Raw genomic sequence first — 18,097 nt, 5'->3', positions numbered from 1 at the left:
AAAGCCTTCTTGATGTTAGATTAAGGATGTGGTTGTTCATGTCTTTCAAATAATTTTACTTAGTCTTTCATTTGATTGATTTTTCAGAACTTCTTTCAAATCATAAGTAATCTATTAGATGAAGAAAACAAAGAGAAATGGGAAGATGCGCAACAGGTAAGATTTGACAAAATTTAATATATGTTTTCAGAATCAGGATAAAGATGCACCCTGCTGTAGTTGAAAGAAAATCCTAAGTGATAGAATATTTGGGAGAAAAATTGGTCGTTTTCAGAAAGGAGCAATTCCAGGACCCACCAGCTAATTTCATATATTGAAATTATATTTAGAATATAAGTTGCTTCTCTTGATAAAAATAGATTTTTATTAATATTCCATAGGAATATTCACTATGTCTTTGCTTTGGACATTGTAATGAAGTACATACAAAAGCTGAAAACTGCTACCGAGGGCTAGCTGCAATACTGCTTTTGTCAAACACAACACATCAGACCCCACCCAAAGACCTCATACAACACCCCTAAACAACTTACAGAAATGCAAACAGTAGACCTGTCATATAAGGTTGTATTTAGAAGAACAGTTGTCATCCTCAGGACTGAAAGTTTCTGGTCTAGAAATTTTTATAAAATCAGAACGTCTAGCAAAAATCATGAATGTATGATAAAAGAGCTAAAATTCAAATACCACCCCCTTTTTTTTTTCTTGGATATAAGAATTTCCTATATTTCCTACATGTGAACTTCTTGTACCAAGAAGTTACTGGACAATGTTAAGATTTGTGTTCTTGAACATGACCATAATACTGTCAGGTTTATTCAGGTACAAATAACACTGACAATGGGGATGAACTTAGTTATGTAAAGAGGAAAGTTTGTGGGGATGCTCAAAGGCAGGGAAACATTTCTTTATGGAGAAGGATTAAACAAAACAAGATACTTCAGAATGGAAAAGAGGAATACAAAATCTACTCATTTGTGCTTCTTGTAAAATAACTAAAGGACGTCAAAACAGTGGCAGATTCAGAATGAATACAGGACATACTTATTCTGTAGAAGGCTACCTTGCAGAACTTCTTACAACTGAAAGGACACAAGTTAAAAAGGTAAATAGGCAAATTTATGGAAGAAAGTCCATGGTTTTGCATAAGGCAGTCTTCTGGCAAAAAAAGCTGGGCAAGACTTTCCAAGTAAGTATCACTATATTCCTGCTCCCTTATACTCTTCCTTAGATATCAGCTTTTTGCTACTGTCCAAGGCAAGAAAATAGCTGACATAGATCTGTGCTCTACTCTTGTGTAGTCATTGTGACTGTGTTCTATAAATACTTGAACTTTGTTCACTTTTTGTGTCATTCCTAATAAATCACAAGGTACTTAAAGATCATTGAAGCTATTTACCCTCAGTTCTGTAAGTTCACGTTTATGATATCACTGAGAAAGGGAAGATCAGGTTTTTTCACTACTAATTCAAACCTTGCAGTAGGCATATGACACTGCAGCTGACCCAGTACAATTCATCTGGGAATCATATTTTTTCTTTTCCTGTTATTCTGTCCCTCTCTAGAAGAGCCAGATACAAAAATAGACAAAGTGTGTCATTTTCTTTAGCAGTGATGGATGGAAGCAGCAAAAGCACATACATGTGGGCAGTTTCCATAAACAACACCAAGATAAGGAAACCAATATTAAGCAATTATTTTACTAATAAACAGACATGATACCACTGCTATGTTATCGACCTTGTCTTCTACCTCCACCTTGCCTGCTTACCCATGCCATGTCAGCCCTCTGACACTGGAGATTTGGGGATGGCAGCACTTAAGAGGAAATTCTGAGAATGTGGAGACAAAGAGGCAACAGTAAATCTCCAGTTCCCTCTTTTCACTGCTGCTTGTAGAAGGAGCAGTGTTGAAAAACAGAGAGGGAACAAGTTGTTTGTACTTTTCCTCCTTCTCTCTGCCTGGTAAATCATTCTCGCAGATCTAGGTACAGCAGAAACCCAAAAAAAAACCAAGATGAGCTGAATCCAGGAGTATTGGGGCCATAGATTCCTGGTTGCAAAGCTAGAGGCTTCACTCAATTTTAGACCACTGAGATACGACCGCCCCAATGCCCCTCATTTTATTACTGTTCTTGTGCAGTTATGTAAGCAGGCTCAAAGTAACCTTGGAAGCAAGTAGCTCTTCATAACAGTTTGGAGGAGTGAGCAGGCACTAGTGAATAAAGGTGATTCTGTTTCTGCTTCAGTCACTCAGCTTAATGTTCTATAATAAAACATTGCAAACCTAGGTGCAGTCTGACCAACCTTTTTGCCAGCTTGCACAGTTTTCTTAAACTCCACAGCTACTGTTAGCATAGATCTCTTAGCCTGTTTTCTAGATTCTCTGCTGGAAAGAAAATCTTACTCACTGTCAGCAAATTGCTGACTTTCAATCAAGTATACAGCTGCAATGCCTCAACACATCTGTTTTTCTAGCTGAAATGCCAACAGTTAATAACCATTAATTACAGGTTATATAACATTCAGATAACCAGCACTCACTTTATATTTGCCTTTTTTTAAGAGCTGATGTAAAGCACTGCTCACAATCCCTTTCAATCCACAGTGTGTAAGTTTATACTGGAGTTTCAAAACATGGGAGCTGTTCTGCATATTCTTCATCAAGATCTGCCAGCATCCTATTGATTAACCAGTACTTCAATCCTTCAGAAAAACCCAGAGTACCTGCTCAACTGAGTGCTCAACAGTTTATTACTATAAAATTTTGTATGCATGAACGAGCGTTTAAAAAATCTGACATTTTTCCTTAGTACATAATCTGTGAGTATGTGTGCTTTGAATGAGATGGATGCAAAAACCACACTTAGGACCTCAGTAATTCATCCTTAAGAAGATGGACATTGAGTCTGTCACCTGAAGCAGCATTAGCAACCTGTTAGGATCATAATTATCACAACAAATTCTTCTTCAAAACAGTATTACTACCCTAGCTTTTATTAACAGATCCATGCAGAAAACAAAGCAAAAAAGTTCACTATTCTGAACCTAACAACTGTGGATCTAGATAGGTAGAGCAAGATGAAGATGAAGTGCAGCATGCTGGAATTTATAGTCTCTGTAGGGCTTTTTTAGAGTCTGCAGTCCCAGTAGTGGAAAGAATGGGTTGAATATTGCTTATAAAGTTGAATTTGGACATTTCACTGATATGAAGAAAAAACCATCATGAACAGGTCATCTGTTATTTTTTCTATTGCACAACACTCTGTTACTGAAAACTGTCTTGTTCATTCACAGGCAATAAAAACCAAATTTTTTTTTTTATGTATGTGATATGAACAGAACTTTTAGTCGTATTGATAACTTTTATATCTCTAATGCTGTTTTGTTGATGAATCCTTACTGTACTATTGTTAAATATAAAAGAAAATGTTTCATATTTTTAAATTATTTTTAAAAGCTTTAAAAATTATTTTTAAAAGCTTACAGCTTTGCAAATAAATTTTATTTTTTGAAAATGTGGTTTTATAACTTTTAAAGCCAAATTGAGAGGCTACATTAGCAATGCCAAGGCTACTGGCATTTATTTTAGTTTACTCTGTCCAGTTCTGGGCTCCTCAGTACAAGACACAAAGTAATGGCATGAACCCAGAAAAATACCATGAAGTTGTTTAGGGGAGTAGAGCATTAGATATGCAAGGATAGGCTGAAATAGCTGACACTCTTTTGCTTGGAAACATGACAATATTAAAAATTCCTGAAAGGGAAAAGATTAAGAAGACTGAGCCAAGTCTCAATGGTGTCTGTTGACAGAATAAAAAACAAGGCACAAAAATTAAAATACAGAAAAGGCCATTCATGTATATGAAAAAGTGGGAGTGGGAGTGATTGAATGCTAGAACATGTTGTGCAGATAAGCACTGGGGTCATCTTCCTGGGAGACATTTAGAATCCAGCTGTGTGTGTTCCTGGGCAACTTGCTAGAGCTGATCTTGCTTTCCACAGAGGCTTGAGCTAGATGATTTCCACTGGCCCATTCTAACCTCCAATATTCTATGATTCTACTACTCCATATCAGCAATGAAAATAGTAGTGCCAGTAAAAATTTAACTTACTTACATGTTGAGTAATGCAACAAAGGATATCATACTGGCAAGGCCACAGTAAGATTTGCATTACTGTTTGTATCAGTAGTTCTGAAGTTACTGAAGACATCTTCAGAGGAAGGGAGAATATTTTAATTAGAGCTGTTCTGCAATATGAAATGCTTTAACCATTAATGAAAGTAATGGCCCCTAAGTTTTTGAGAAGTGCAGTGACTTAGCGGAAACATTTTCCACAGTTCCAGTGCACAGTTGATTTCACGTAACTTCGTGGGAAGTAGTGTCTGTTTATATGAGGATATAAACAGACTATTATATCTGTTTGACTGTTACTTCTCAATTTGCTTTTGATGGCATTTAGATTTTATTTGAATTTGCAGCTGTAGACATTTTGATATTATAGTAAATGGCATGTCTGACCTTCTTTTGTTAGATCTATCCAGGTTCAGTGGAGTTAATGCAGGTGATTGAAGATTTTATACACATTGTTGGAATGGGAATGATGGACTTTCAGAATTCATACCTAATGACTGGAAATGTAGGTAAGAAATAGAAATTTCTTCTATCAAATTTATGACCTATTGAAAATCAGAAGTTCCAAGTATGTACTATAGAGTTACTGCTTCTGTCACATTCCAGATTATCTGTTGCTTGTTTATCCCCTCTCTGGTTTAGCACATGCAGAATGGCTTACATGTCAGATTTCTTCATAATTATATCTCAAAATATAATGCAACATTTTAGAATCGAAATTAAGAAAATACTCACCACAATACTATGAACTGTAGGTAGAGTGTTTCCAGGAGATGTAGTGTTTCAAATGCTAATTTATGAAATTGTGCTAATTGAGTTAAAATTCATATAGTTTATAGTGTGAGAAGTGTTTATTTTGTTGAAATTGTCTTTTAATATTCCATTCTCCCCAAAAAAGTCTTTGCACATGTTATGGTGTGATAATAATCAATATAGACGAACAATAATTTTAAAAATATACATTAGTTGCTAAAATAATTAAAGCTTAGAATTTGTTATGTTAGTTTTTCTATGTGTAAAAGTTTCAAAATTTTATTTAGATTTATTTTTCAAACTTTGTTTTTGCTACTGGAGCGTCGCCATGTAATAGTCATATAATAACATACATCAAATATAAAAATACCTGGCAACTCAATTACATTTATTAGTAAATAATAAATGAGCTGGAATGAAAGCATTTTTTTAAATTAAACTTAAAAATCTGTTTGAAAAGCTATTCTCTAATCATTTTGTCTTTTTTTAGTACCTTTTTTATTCAATTAACTTGCTGTAGCTGCATTTTTATAGTGCCAGGAAAGTATTAGGAAGTTGTATGAAAGGAATAAATCCAAAATATGTGTTGTCTGATAGCAAAACTTCTGGTGTTAATACATTTTTTCAGATTTTAAGTTAGCATCTTACTGCACATATATGTCAGTTTTTCAGCAAGTCATTAGAATGAGTAAGAAAATATGGTCATTTTGAAATTAGTTGGTGGAATAAAGCAGGGAAAATGTTGGATTGTCCCTGTTGAATATTTAGCTAGCTTCTCTACAATAATAAATATTTATTATTGTTGTTCAGTTCATATTACAGAATGACAGTACTATAAGGCACAACCTTGTACTGGAGACATTTCAAAGAACTCCACAAAAAGAAGTCTGTCAGCCTTAAAATGTTTAAAACATTGCAGGAGGGTTTTAACCAGTGATTTATTATTTTTGTGGTACTACTGTTTGCACTTTAATACCACTTAAAGCTTCTTCCAGTTGCCAGTCCTTCATTGTGCTAGACCCTCCACAAATTCATAAAGGAAAGTATCTTTTCTGAAATGTTGTTTCTATGAAAATTTTCTGACAAAATAAAAAGTTGAACTTTTTTAAAGCACACAGTCCGTGCTGCTTGGCACATTGTAGTACATTCTAATCTGTTTGTCCTCTGAAAAATGTGAAAAAAATATCAAACAGGCAAATGCATTCAGATTAAGAAGGCGCATTCAAATAATCTGTGTCTCTCCATATTCATGGCTTCACATGGGAAACACCAACAACATTCCAATTGGATCAGAAGCTTTGCTGTGCACTGGCTGGTTTAGATAACTGCAGAATCTTTACAATCTTTCTTTTGATTATCTTCTTCTTCCCACATATAAGGTATTTTTAGGCACCCAGGAGGTCTGTTCCTACCATCAAAGGAATAGAAAAAAAACTGAGAAATGAGTGGTGAAAACTGGAAATGAATTTATTGGTTTAATCTGACTTCCTAGCTCTGTGCCTTGATGTATTGGCATGAGTTTATCCACCCCATGCTTGGTCAGCCATCAAAAAAGGACAGGGTCACTGCGTTGCAAGTCATTGATCAGAATACTTGAGCTCAGGTGACATGCTGAGATGGAGACAGAAGGCTGTTATCAGTAAGGAATAATTTCTTATTTTCACTAACAAGAAAGGAATGTATCTGGAATAATTCAGTTTTAGTATAGCTGTCCTCAGGGCATTGGCATAAACTGTCTGACTCTGTATGTGTGGGTTTAGGAAATATATATGTTGATCTCAACTGAAAAGAATAAACTATGCAGTTTTTGACTGGTCAGCAATAATTGTTCTATACCAACAAGAGTTTATAAATATGTGAAGTCTTATCTATAACAATTCTTTTAAGTTGACAAACACATTTAATTCAGGCAGCGGATATTGTGCATAAATGAGACCCAAATTTTAACTGTATTCATCTTTAAATAGAAAAATCCAATAGTTCATAGAATAAAATCATAGAACAGTTTGGCTTAGAAGATACATTTTCAACTCACTGATTGCTCAGGGCCCTGTAGCGTGTAACTGTGAATGTTTCCAGGGATGTGGTATCTTCTACTACATCTCTGGAAAACCTGTTTCAGTGTTTACCAACCCCTATTGTAAAAAATCTTTTCCTTATATCTAGTCTAAAGTTATCCTGTTTAGGTCAAAACCATCACCCCTTGTCCTATTTCAACGGCCCGCTAAAAAGTTTGTTCATCTTTCTTATAGGCCCCCTTCAGACAGTGAAAGGCTGCAATAAGGTTTGCCTGAAGCCCTCTCTTCTCCAGGCAGAACAACATTCTCAATCTGTCCTCATAGATTCATGTCCTTCCTGTGCTGGGAACCCCAGAGCTGGCTGGAGCACTGCAGGTGGGGTCTCACCAGGGTCGAGGGGCAAGAGCACCTCCCTCACCCTGCTGGCTGTGCTGCTTTTGATGCAGTTCAGGATACAACTGGCTTTCTGGGCTGCTAGCCCTCAGGTCTAGCTTTTGATCCCCCAGTATTCCCAAGTCCTTCTTCTCAGGGCTAGTCTCACTCAGCCTGTGCTGATGCCAGGGGTTGGGTAGCAGCAACCCAGGTGCAGCACCTTGCACTTGGACTAGTTGAACCTCTTGAGGATCCAGTGGGCCCAGTTCTTGAGCTTTTCCAGATCCTATTATTCAGGTGTGTCAACCACACCACTCAGCTCGGTGCCTTCTACAGACTTGCTGGGGACACATTTGTCATTGATGAAGATGTTAAACAGTACTTGTCCCAACTCAAACTCCTGAGGGACACCGCTTGTCAAGTGTCCATCAGTATACTGAGCCATGAACCGCTACCCTCTGGATGTGACCAACCAAATTCTAATCTATCAAAGAGTCCCCCCGTCAAATCCATACCTCTACAATTTAGAGAGAAGGGTGTTGTTGGGACCATGTCAAAGGTTTTACAGAAGTCCAGAGGGCATCCCTAGCTCTTGCATTGTCCACTGATGCAGTCACTCCATCACAGAAGACCACTAAGTTGGTTAGGCAGACTTGCCCAAGGTGAAGCTGTGTTGCTGTCTTTAATCACCTCCCTGTCTTCCATTTGCCTTAGAATGGTTTCTATGAGATTTCCAGGCACAGATGTGAGGCTCACAGGAGTCCTGTTGAATCAATAGTTATTTACCATAAAATATTCCCTCAGCATCGTCATATGCTTTAAATGCTTTTTGCTGTGTTTTCATTTTCAAATCACTTTAAAGTTCAGAAAAATTACTCTAAATATGAACTAAATATGAGCTACATATGAACTGCTGCTCAAAAAATTCCAATTTTGTTGCAAATTTAACAGTAAAACAGTGAGTTCTTAGTTTCCTTCTACTAATTTCTGTTTATAAGTTCATTGCTAATTGAATGACATTTCTAATTGAATAGTAGTTGATGTAAAATTTGAACCCCTAATTGTGTTTCACAGATAGGCTAATCCCCTGAGATTTTCCACAGAGGGGGTTTTATTTTCTCTTTCTTTCAAGACACAGAAACAAGTAGTTGTGGCTTAAAAAGTTACTAAACAGCCATGCTGCAATGAATTTCCATTGCACATTCTCAATTCATGACAAAGGGGAAGTGATGAAAGGTACATTAACTATACAGTAGGCTATCACAAGCCACATTATAATACATTTGAAAATAGCTAAGGCCAAAAGTTGCCATGCCCCTGTTAAGCTTTTCATTGTGATGGCTTTTAACACAAATTTTTCATTTCTTCTGAACAAAACATCAAAGACTGGTTTCAAATCCAGATAATCCAATATCTGCACTTTATTGGGGAAGCTCAGGCAATTCAAATGCATTTCCATTAAAGTAAGGCCCATCTCCTATTAGCTTTCCTCTCAAGGATAGCCAATACACTACGAAAAACATAACAAATGTAAAAGCAACAATTTACTTTGTTTGTGCATGGTGGGGACAGTTGGTATATGTTTTGTATATGGTATATGTATATCATTGCACTCTGTATTATCTGCACTCCTTTAAGAAATCATTAGGTGAAATAAAAGCCTCTGATGGGAGGTAGAAGCCTCCTTCCTCATCCTGCTCTTTTTCTTCTTCTTCCTCCACCTTCTCCTCCTCCAGACCAGCTGAGCAGGCACGAAAATGATAGTGTGAACAAACAGAAGCTTTCACTATCCCTCAGTGACCCTGAATTTACTGAAAGCACAGACCCACCTGCAAGGATACAACATGCAGTGGGACAAAAGCTTTTAAACCATGTTACCATTCTCTGTTAACCAATAGCTTTCAGTTTTGTCTGTTTTAAAGATAAGTTCCTGATTTTAGATTAAAGAATTAACCTTGGCTTTTATAGCCTTTTGAATTTTTCTCTGAGCAATAAAGACCTGAGCAGATCATCTCAATGCTTTGGCTGATTTGAGTTCTCATCAAGATGAACCATTAAGAGTTTTGAAAATATGTAATAAAAGGTGGGTGAACTGCTATTAAGAAATATTCAACCTTTGACTTAAAAAGGAAATTTCTAACTGGAAGATTGGAGTGCCACAGGCACAGCTGTCTTTAAAGATAAAGGTGGAATGTGGAACTGGAAACAGAGAGCAGTATTAGGGGATACGTATTTCTATTGCAGATTTAGATTCTTTTGTAAGGGGAAATTTTCCCAGTGTTGTCAAATAAATTTCCTTAAGAGCAGCAGCCAAAAAAATAGTTAAAGGACATTCTGTTGTCAAAAATCAAGCTTATAGCTCTAGAATGATATTAATAAAAACCCAAATAATCTTGAAGAGCAATATGTTGTCATGGGTGTTCTTTAGAACTGAAAGGAAAAAACAAATGCAAATTTTCAGCATGTGAAAAGCCACTTTCTGTTAATGTTCATTTTATGAATACGGATATTTCAATGATCAGTAGTTTTATAAAATGTGCAGATATCACAAAGTTACTTAGACTAGTCAAAGGTGGGAAAGATTGAAGATTTCCAGGAGGTACAGCAAAATGAAAAGGAGAGGATATACACTGCCATATTAAATTCAGTTTTGACAGAGCATTTAAGAGGGAGTAGATCAAGCCATTCAGAGAAAATAACAGCATTAGTGTGCAAAAGTAGCAGTCTAAAGAAAATACAGATTTTTTTTCAGTTTTCAGTAGCTATCACTTGAAACACTCTTTTAAATTGAGATTATATGTCTTGGATTCATTTTACTTACTTTAAGCATCACAAAATTTGCCAAAGTCACTCTAAGCTTCCTTTAAAATCAAGGGAGAGTTCTGCTCAGGAGAGCAATTAATATCATCTCAGACATCTAAAATAAGGGCATGGATTGCCTTATGGAAGTTTTGCCACTGGCTGTAAAGGCAGCCTAGTGACTAGCTCATGTTTCAATGATTCTGGTCATCTAAAGCAAAGAAGAGTGTTTTTTTGTGAGTCAATAAAACCTGTGAACACAGAGAGGTTCAGAGCTGAATGATCAAAAAACCCAAATAAAATAATAAAAAAATAAGTATAATAATTAAAAATCAGATTGAGAGTTGGACTGATTACAACAGACATTTGAGTACAGATTGTCAAAAGGGACTGCATGTACACAAAGAGTGTATACAAAGCGAAACTGAAGAGTGAATACAAAGTGAAACTAGGCTGACATCTCTGTCTAATCTTGCTCACAGGAAGAAATGAAGATTCCTAACACTATTGTACCACATTTAATTCTGCATAAGCATGAAGTCGAAGTCCTACAAGGTACAAAATAGGAGCAAGTAGATGTGTTTCTACATGGTAGATGCAGCTAGCTATAATATTATATGAAAAAATGAAGAAGTGTAAACCATATTTCCATGCATAAATCAACTTTTAACAACCTGTTATCTCTCAACTTAAAAATGGCTGCTGTGACACTGGTACTCTGATTTAGTATAGTAATTAACATTTCATTTAAAACTTGAAACTGAGTTGCTTACATAAGTTTTATAAACGTTGGCAGGAAACAGTCTGATTTCTGCCTTCACAGACAGTCTAGGATGCCATATGGCAGAAGATGTTTTGAAAGTGTCCATTGTCTCCTTTCTTTGCATACCTTATTGTTATACCTTCAGTCTCCCATTTCATGTTCATGTCCATGAAATTTTAGGAAAACAAAAAAGAATCCTGCAGGCGTATGGAGAGTATCTTAAAATTTTCCAGTCCTAGCTAGAGACACTTAGAAATGTGACCAAAAGGAGCTTTTGGAAAATGTACCTACTCTAGCTATAAGACATGACCAATGGTACACATGCAGAGCTTTGGGAATGCTAGAAAATAAGCAAGTTGGATTGCTGTCTGTTATTGTGGGTTCATTCACCTTATCCCAGTCTAAGACTTTTACATCTTGTAAATTGTAAATCCTGTTTTTACTTCCTAGATACTTGTTCACATTATATGCTGAATGGCGTCTGCCTTAATCTGCTTATCTTTTTTTGTATTAGAATTAGTGATGTGTGTCTTCAATGCAGCACTTGAGATCCTCTGACTCATATATCACAAATGTCATGCTGGCCTAAAATATACCAAGAGACCGAATTTATTTAAAATTTGGAAAGGGTCTTTTTTCAAATATGTTAGAGAAAACAGAAAAAAAGCCACAGATGATATTAACTTGTACAAATGTATGAACAAAATGTCTAAAATTTTTAGCAAGGAAACAAGTATTTCAATAAATGTATACACAGATACTCAGAATTCATTTGAAATTAAATTACTTCTTTTTCTGAGTCTGTGTAGTGCTAAAGCACAGTGTAGATTTTAAAGTGGGTATTTATAGTTAATAAAAGTTCAGCTGCTAATATTTCAACATTTTCTCTTAATAGAAAGAAAGTTGCACCTATCACACAAATAAAAATTCAGATCCTGTAGAGTGGCCCCAAAATAGCCCTTCAGATTTCTCTCCTGTTTCCATCAAATTATTCCAGAGTACCTCATGTTTTCACAAAGGAAAATTTCACCTTTAAGCAATTGTGTGAATTGTACTTGCTCCTTTAAGAAGGCAAACAGGAATCACTCCTTGTAGTGGTAGTGTGTCCTACTTCATATGTAAATATGTAAACATTGTCAAGGAATCATCCAGGGAATAGGCCAGGTGAGAAAACAGTCTTCACAGGCAAAATTCATGCTTTTCTCCTTGTCCTATGGAGCACAGTTGGTCACACTCTTGTTCTTGGATTGTAAAACATGGTGGTCAGAGAAATTCTAAGTTCTGCCTTCTGCCACATATTTTTTCATTCATGACTTTGGCTTCTGGTTCTCATCCTCTTTTTTTCACACTCAGATGTGGGCCATCAGTCTTTCCTGCCCCAAACCTCTATGCTGTTGATTGAGCAGATGCTCTACTTATGTGAAAGGGAACACCTATCACATTTTCTCTTCAGTTCTCAAAAAATCCTTCAAGTCCTAGGATTTACACACTGCCAGTATCACTCTCCTGTTTCTGTATTCTTTACTTGCTCAAACCATATGTAACAATCCATAGCTAAAGGCTTCCAGAAGAGAAAAAATAGATAAAAGAATAAGGAAACTACAGAGAAAGGTCCATTGCAAATTTTTATACTCTTAATACTTCTGCTCTATATATATTCATATAATTTCCTTTGCAGCAGTCTCAGCAATTCCTTGATCAGATCAATATGTTGGCTTTCAGAAGATTCAGGCTTTCTCCACTGATTAAAGGGGAAAGACTTCATGCACACTTTGAAGGTCTCGCTCACTGCAGCATCTGACTTAATGCCTGAAGTAAATGCTCAAGAGCTCATATTTCTTTCTCAGTATAAAATAAGCTTATTAAATGATTCACGTTCCCTGAAAACTTGCTGTGAACAGAGCATAAAAGACTAGACTTTTTCACTCTTTTCTAAACCTACATACTCAATGATCCTGAGAAAATACAACTCTGTTACTTAAGATTGAAAATTCCAAATATGAAGAAAACTACTATATGAATCTTTATCAGTCTTCACAAATTGGGATAAAAACCTAACTTGATTCCCTAGCTGTACTCTTAGTAACAGTCATAATTCTGTAGTTAGTTTTGTGTATATACTTTATTAAGTGACCTTAAAGATAAATAAATTAACCATTCAGTATTTTTAAATGGGTGCTATGGAAACTGGAATAATTGAAAGTGTTTCCCTTCTCTACCTTATATTAAGTGGAGTAAAACATTCTAAACAAATGGAAGCTATGAAAAATGCCAACATACAGGCTCTTGTCTCATTTAAAAAAAATGTCTCCAACTGAAAAAGAAACTAGTATCTACAGCCTGTTTGTGGAAATTCCTTTTTACAGTATCTATGTATCTCATATTGTTGTATCATTTCTAAATTTCTGCCTCTGCAAACTCCCTTCTGAATAATTCTGTTTCTTGAAATGAGCAATTAAAAGCTGTTGTTTTCTAGAGAAATCAATTTGTATGACAGGCCATTTATTAACTGGTGTATTTAGCTATTGACCTGAGAAATTAAATACCTGACCTTATTCACTCATCTGCCTCAGACAGGTGGACCTTTAGGTGACTTCCAACAATTTCCGGGTAGAATGAGGCTTAAGGGGGTAGAAATTAAGCATCCATGGTGGTAATTTTACATTAATGCAGTAATGGAATCAATGCACACCCCAGAGAGTTCGTTTCACACTAAGGTGGTGCCAACTGGCAACAATCATGTTCAGTGAGTGTAGTGTCAAGATATTTCAAACAATACAGTCCTTCCTTAAACAGGAGTACCACAGTCCAATAACAAGATGCAATTCTGCATGGATTGATGACTCATTCTGGGGTTTTTTGGTCCTGAAAGTGTTACCACAAGAGTGTCCAGCCATTATCTGGTAGTACATCAGCTAGAGATGGTGTGGCTAAGTACTGCAAATAGCAAAGTTCTGGCCCAGTTTTAATGATTTCTACAGAATTTTTTTTACTTACTCACTACTGAAAATGAAAGAAGGAAAACTAAATAGAATTAAACTCCCCGAAATTATAAGTCAGTTAAAATAGGAATAAAGCCAGCTATTAGCTCTGCCTAATACTAGCACTGTGTCAGAAACAGGTCTATTGCCAAAAGCTCCATTGTGAATATGGAGTTAACATGGTTTATACCAAGCTAATGATATGGCATACTGCCAAACCTCTTTTTCATTTCCTGGCCTTTCAAGGGCAAGGAAAGAAAAACCAAGAAAAACCACAAAACCCCAAACAAATACAGAATAAAAGTACAACAGCCCCCTCCCCCTGCAAAAATAAAAAAAATTAACTCCCCGCAATAGAAACAGCAACAACAAAAATCTAAAGAGTCAAAAAAACCAACCAAAAAATCAACCAACCAAGCAATAAAACAGAAAAAGGAGGGGAAAAGCTTCCATGCATAATATTAGACAAATCAACTTGTTGTATTGAAAAAGTATTATTTCCTTGATAATGACTGTAGGTTTTAATTCCAAATAGTGGTAAAGATCTGTCTTTTTCAAACTGCGTAGCCTGAAGGTAGCATAACAATTGAGGTAATGAACTGGAGAGTAATATTTCATTTTTTGAGTCAGTTTCATGAGGGTGTTAGTGGACTAATAATATCAGATAAAAGTATTTTTATGGTAATAATTATTTTGGAATTGAGACTGTCAGATATTGAGGTCAAGCTTCAAAGCCATGTAAACATATGCACATATAATTCTGCACAATTGTGTTTCTGTAAGTGTAATTTTTTAATCTTTTTTTAATATGGAGAGTTGGACTTCAGTATATAAACCTAAGAGACTGCATATATCTCTGCTATTCTGCTGAGGTCAGACTGTATAATGCCAACAGAGCTAAGTGTCAGTAAGATCAGTTCAAAGCATCCCAAAGTGTCCGTGTACTGGGTGGGCTAAAAATCACCAGCAGGGCCTGAAATTTCTAACACACGTTTTGTGCCTTGTGATTTCTGAACCCATGAGTTCATCCATTTCACAGTGTAAGTATTTCTTTCCCTTGGCTTTGGGTATGAGTTTTAGGGCCTCATTTGTTGCTCTGTCTAAAGGTAGAGATAATGAATCTTTGATAAGGTTTGTGATAAAAAATCAGAGGCTTGTTCTACTACAGATAAATATACATTTTTTTTTCTATGCTCTAAGCCCCATTACAGTGGGAAGGAGACAAAGATCTTTTCCTCACTCAAAATATGTGGTACAGCTCTGTGGCCTAAATGGCACTAGATGCATGAACAAATAGTTAAATCACCTGCAGCGGCACCAAATAGCTTGATATTGTTTTTCTTGTGATTGTTTTTCTTTTTTTGTTTAAACAAACACTCTCTACATCATGGAGACATGTAATCAACCCTAGGCAACATTATTCTGTAAATCTTCTATGCATATAGGTTGGGAAATGGTCTTCTAGAAAAGATATTTGATCTCATTGCTTGAAAGATTTTTCATATAATCTGTGGTTCAATGCTTATGGTGTTATTTAATGACTATTTTTTTGTGGATTTTTTTCCTAAGATACAAGATGTTCCGCTTAGGTCACCAGTTACTTTAATTATTAGCAGGGTTAGCTATATACTGGTTTTTGTGACACATTGCTAGTAAAATCTTATGGCCTCGTGCTGTCTACTGTTACTCAGTAGTCAAATATTTTGAAATGAGATAGATTTCAAGAACACCTATGGGAAAATAGTATATTGGTACAGCCACTTCTCCAGAAAATCCTGTCTGGGGTCCTGTTGTAGAGGAGCATAACCAGAATGTGAGCTGATATCAAAGGCAAGTACTTGGAAACCCATCCATATGTGTATGAATTGTGCCCCTTGGCGAAACATATTTCCCCTATATTGGCACCAAAATCTTACCTCCAATAACACAGAGGAATGAAAGGGACTGACCTGCCCAAAGGGAAGGAACTGTGGGACAGTCATCAGGATGATTGGATCTTTAGGGATTGGCAAGCAGGCAGGCTGCTCCATCTGCACACAGAAGACTTCTCCTGTTTGTGAAAAAAACATTTATCAAAAATATAGCAAGCTTATCCCCTCCTTGCTCATTTTAACCTCAAGGGAATAGAATATGTTCATAAAGATTAAAGGGAATGTCTCATTTTGCCATTAGGTATCTTAGATTGTTCATTGCAGAAGCATGGAATGAATGTTTTTAATGCTCATTTAGCTTTGAAAATTGCATCACTATCTAGGCAATGAAAAATAATGGTCTCCATTCACAGTCAACAATGCACAAAGAAAAGTTAATTTCTGCAAAATGAATGTCATTTAGCATTGCCAAATTGAACTTATACCTGTTTCTTGGATGAATAGTTCCACTGCTGGAAGACATGGCTGGTGATTTTATACTGCATCATCTATTTTACATTTGTGGTTGTACTTAGAAATAATTTTCAGAAGTTAAAATTATACATACCCAAAACTCTTGTAAAGCTAAGTCATAGAGCCTGCACGTCAACAGGGCAAGACATTCAAAAATAGGGCAGCTTCTTCTACTTAGAAATGGTATTCAACAGCAAAGCTCAGAGGATTTTGAAGTGTTTATGTATATACTGTTTTTAATTTCATTTGACAAGATATTAGATGTAGTTTGCTGACTGTATGTGTTGGTTCTTTGGCTGTACTTAAAGAATGGATTTAAGAATTTTCTTTCAAAGAAAGAAAAAGATGGGAAAATTAGTAGGCAAGTAAATATGTAGGAATTTGGTAATTCTTGTTTCTTGTAGGCATTTGTTAGAATATTTTCTTCTGTTCGTAATTTTGTTATTCTTTAAATTCTCTAACAGCATATTTACTCATGAGCTTCTTAATACATGGTTTGACAGAGTCTCTGTCTAGAGAGCCACATGCACATTTTCAATGGTTTTTTTCCCTATAGGTACAGTTTTTATTGATATCACTAGCTGCTGTATCCAAATTTTTACCTGTCAGTCAGTATTAATCTGCACTACCAGTGGCTTTAGAAATGTTTCTAGTCTTTCCAAGCTATAGCTGGTCATGAAATGAACTTGTTTAACATGAACCTTTTCTCTTCTTTTTTTTTTGGGGGGGGGGGTGGGGGGGTTGGTTGGTTGGTTGTTTTTTTAAAATTTTTTCTTTTATTTAGTGCTGCATGGAAATATAGCTAGACCTTCCACTGAAAAATCTTAAACAAAGTAATATTACCTCACAGCTGTGTTAGACAATTATCACAGGCTGTCTGACAAGCTAGAACTTCTTAAATTTTAACATCTTGGTGGCACAGAACATTAGGACTTAATATTTATATTGTTGTCTTAATCTTTCATGTTGAAATAGTTTTCTTTAGTAGAAGTATAGAAATGGGAAGAATTTTCTTTCATTCAGATCCCTTCTATAATATATTGAAGTTTGGACTAAAGGAGAAAATTATTCTGTAGTTGTTGGCCAGGATTTTCCCAGGAATGTAAGAAAACAAAGCCAAGTTATTATTCAAGTGAGGTTTCTCTGTTCTCAGTTTAATCATTTGCACCCATGTAAAATTGATCTGTTGCAGAAAGACCTAAAAATGAAAAAAGGTATAACATAAAAATTCCATAAAGATAACCTAAATGTAGTGTATCATTATTAAAAAGCCTAAGGATTTTGCAAATTTTATTTGAAGGCTTCCATTCCACTCTTATCCTATCTTGTGTATAATTCCCAATATTTTATACCTTTGTTGAATAATAAAACTTGTTTACTCCTATTAATGTCCTTAAGTGAGCTATTTCACTTTATTAATTTTACTTTTTTTGTCACTCCTACTAAGTTCTCATCAGCTCTATTTTTAATGTGTATAGAACCATAGAAAGGTTGATGTTGGAAAAGACCTGTAAGATCAATGAGTCCAAACATTAACATGACATTACTATGTTCACCACTAGAACTATGTCTCTAAATGCTACATCTACACATCTTTAAAAAACTCCAGGGATGGGGACTCCACCACTTCCCTGGGCAGAATGTTCCAGTGCTTAAGAAACCTTTCGTTCAATTTTTTTTTCCTAATATCTAACCTAAACCTCCCATGGCATAACTTGAGGCCATCTCACCTTGTCCTTCTGCTTGTTATTTAAGAGATGCTAATGACCCTTACCTGGCTACAGCCTCGTTTCAGGCAGTTGTGAAGAGTGATAAGGTCCCCCTCCAAGCCTGCTGTTCTTCAGGCTAAACACCCCCAGCTCCCTCAGCCACTCCTCATAAGCAGTGTCCTC

At 35.9% G+C, this 18,097-nt stretch overlaps 1 protein-coding gene across 6 annotated transcripts in view; it reads left to right on the top strand.

Moving 5' to 3' along the window:
- The window catches only part of ADGRB3 (adhesion G protein-coupled receptor B3), a 446,791-nt gene that overhangs the window by 224,268 nt on the left and 204,426 nt on the right, over nt 1–18,097 (top strand). For all 6 annotated transcript variants that reach the window (XM_036381331.2, XM_054514463.1, XM_036381328.2 and 3 more), the window contains 2 exons: nt 88–156; nt 4,536–4,644. In XM_036381331.2, coding sequence (XP_036237224.1) covers nt 88–156; nt 4,536–4,644 — 178 coding nt within the window. The remainder of the gene's footprint in view (nt 1–87; nt 157–4,535; nt 4,645–18,097) is intronic.

This window comes from Molothrus ater, chromosome 3, assembly GCF_012460135.2.
Source record: "Molothrus ater isolate BHLD 08-10-18 breed brown headed cowbird chromosome 3, BPBGC_Mater_1.1, whole genome shotgun sequence".
NCBI lineage: Eukaryota > Metazoa > Chordata > Aves > Passeriformes > Icteridae > Molothrus > Molothrus ater.
The sequence above is the reverse complement of the archived record's forward strand: the minus strand, read 5'-3'. Positions and strand labels throughout refer to the sequence as shown.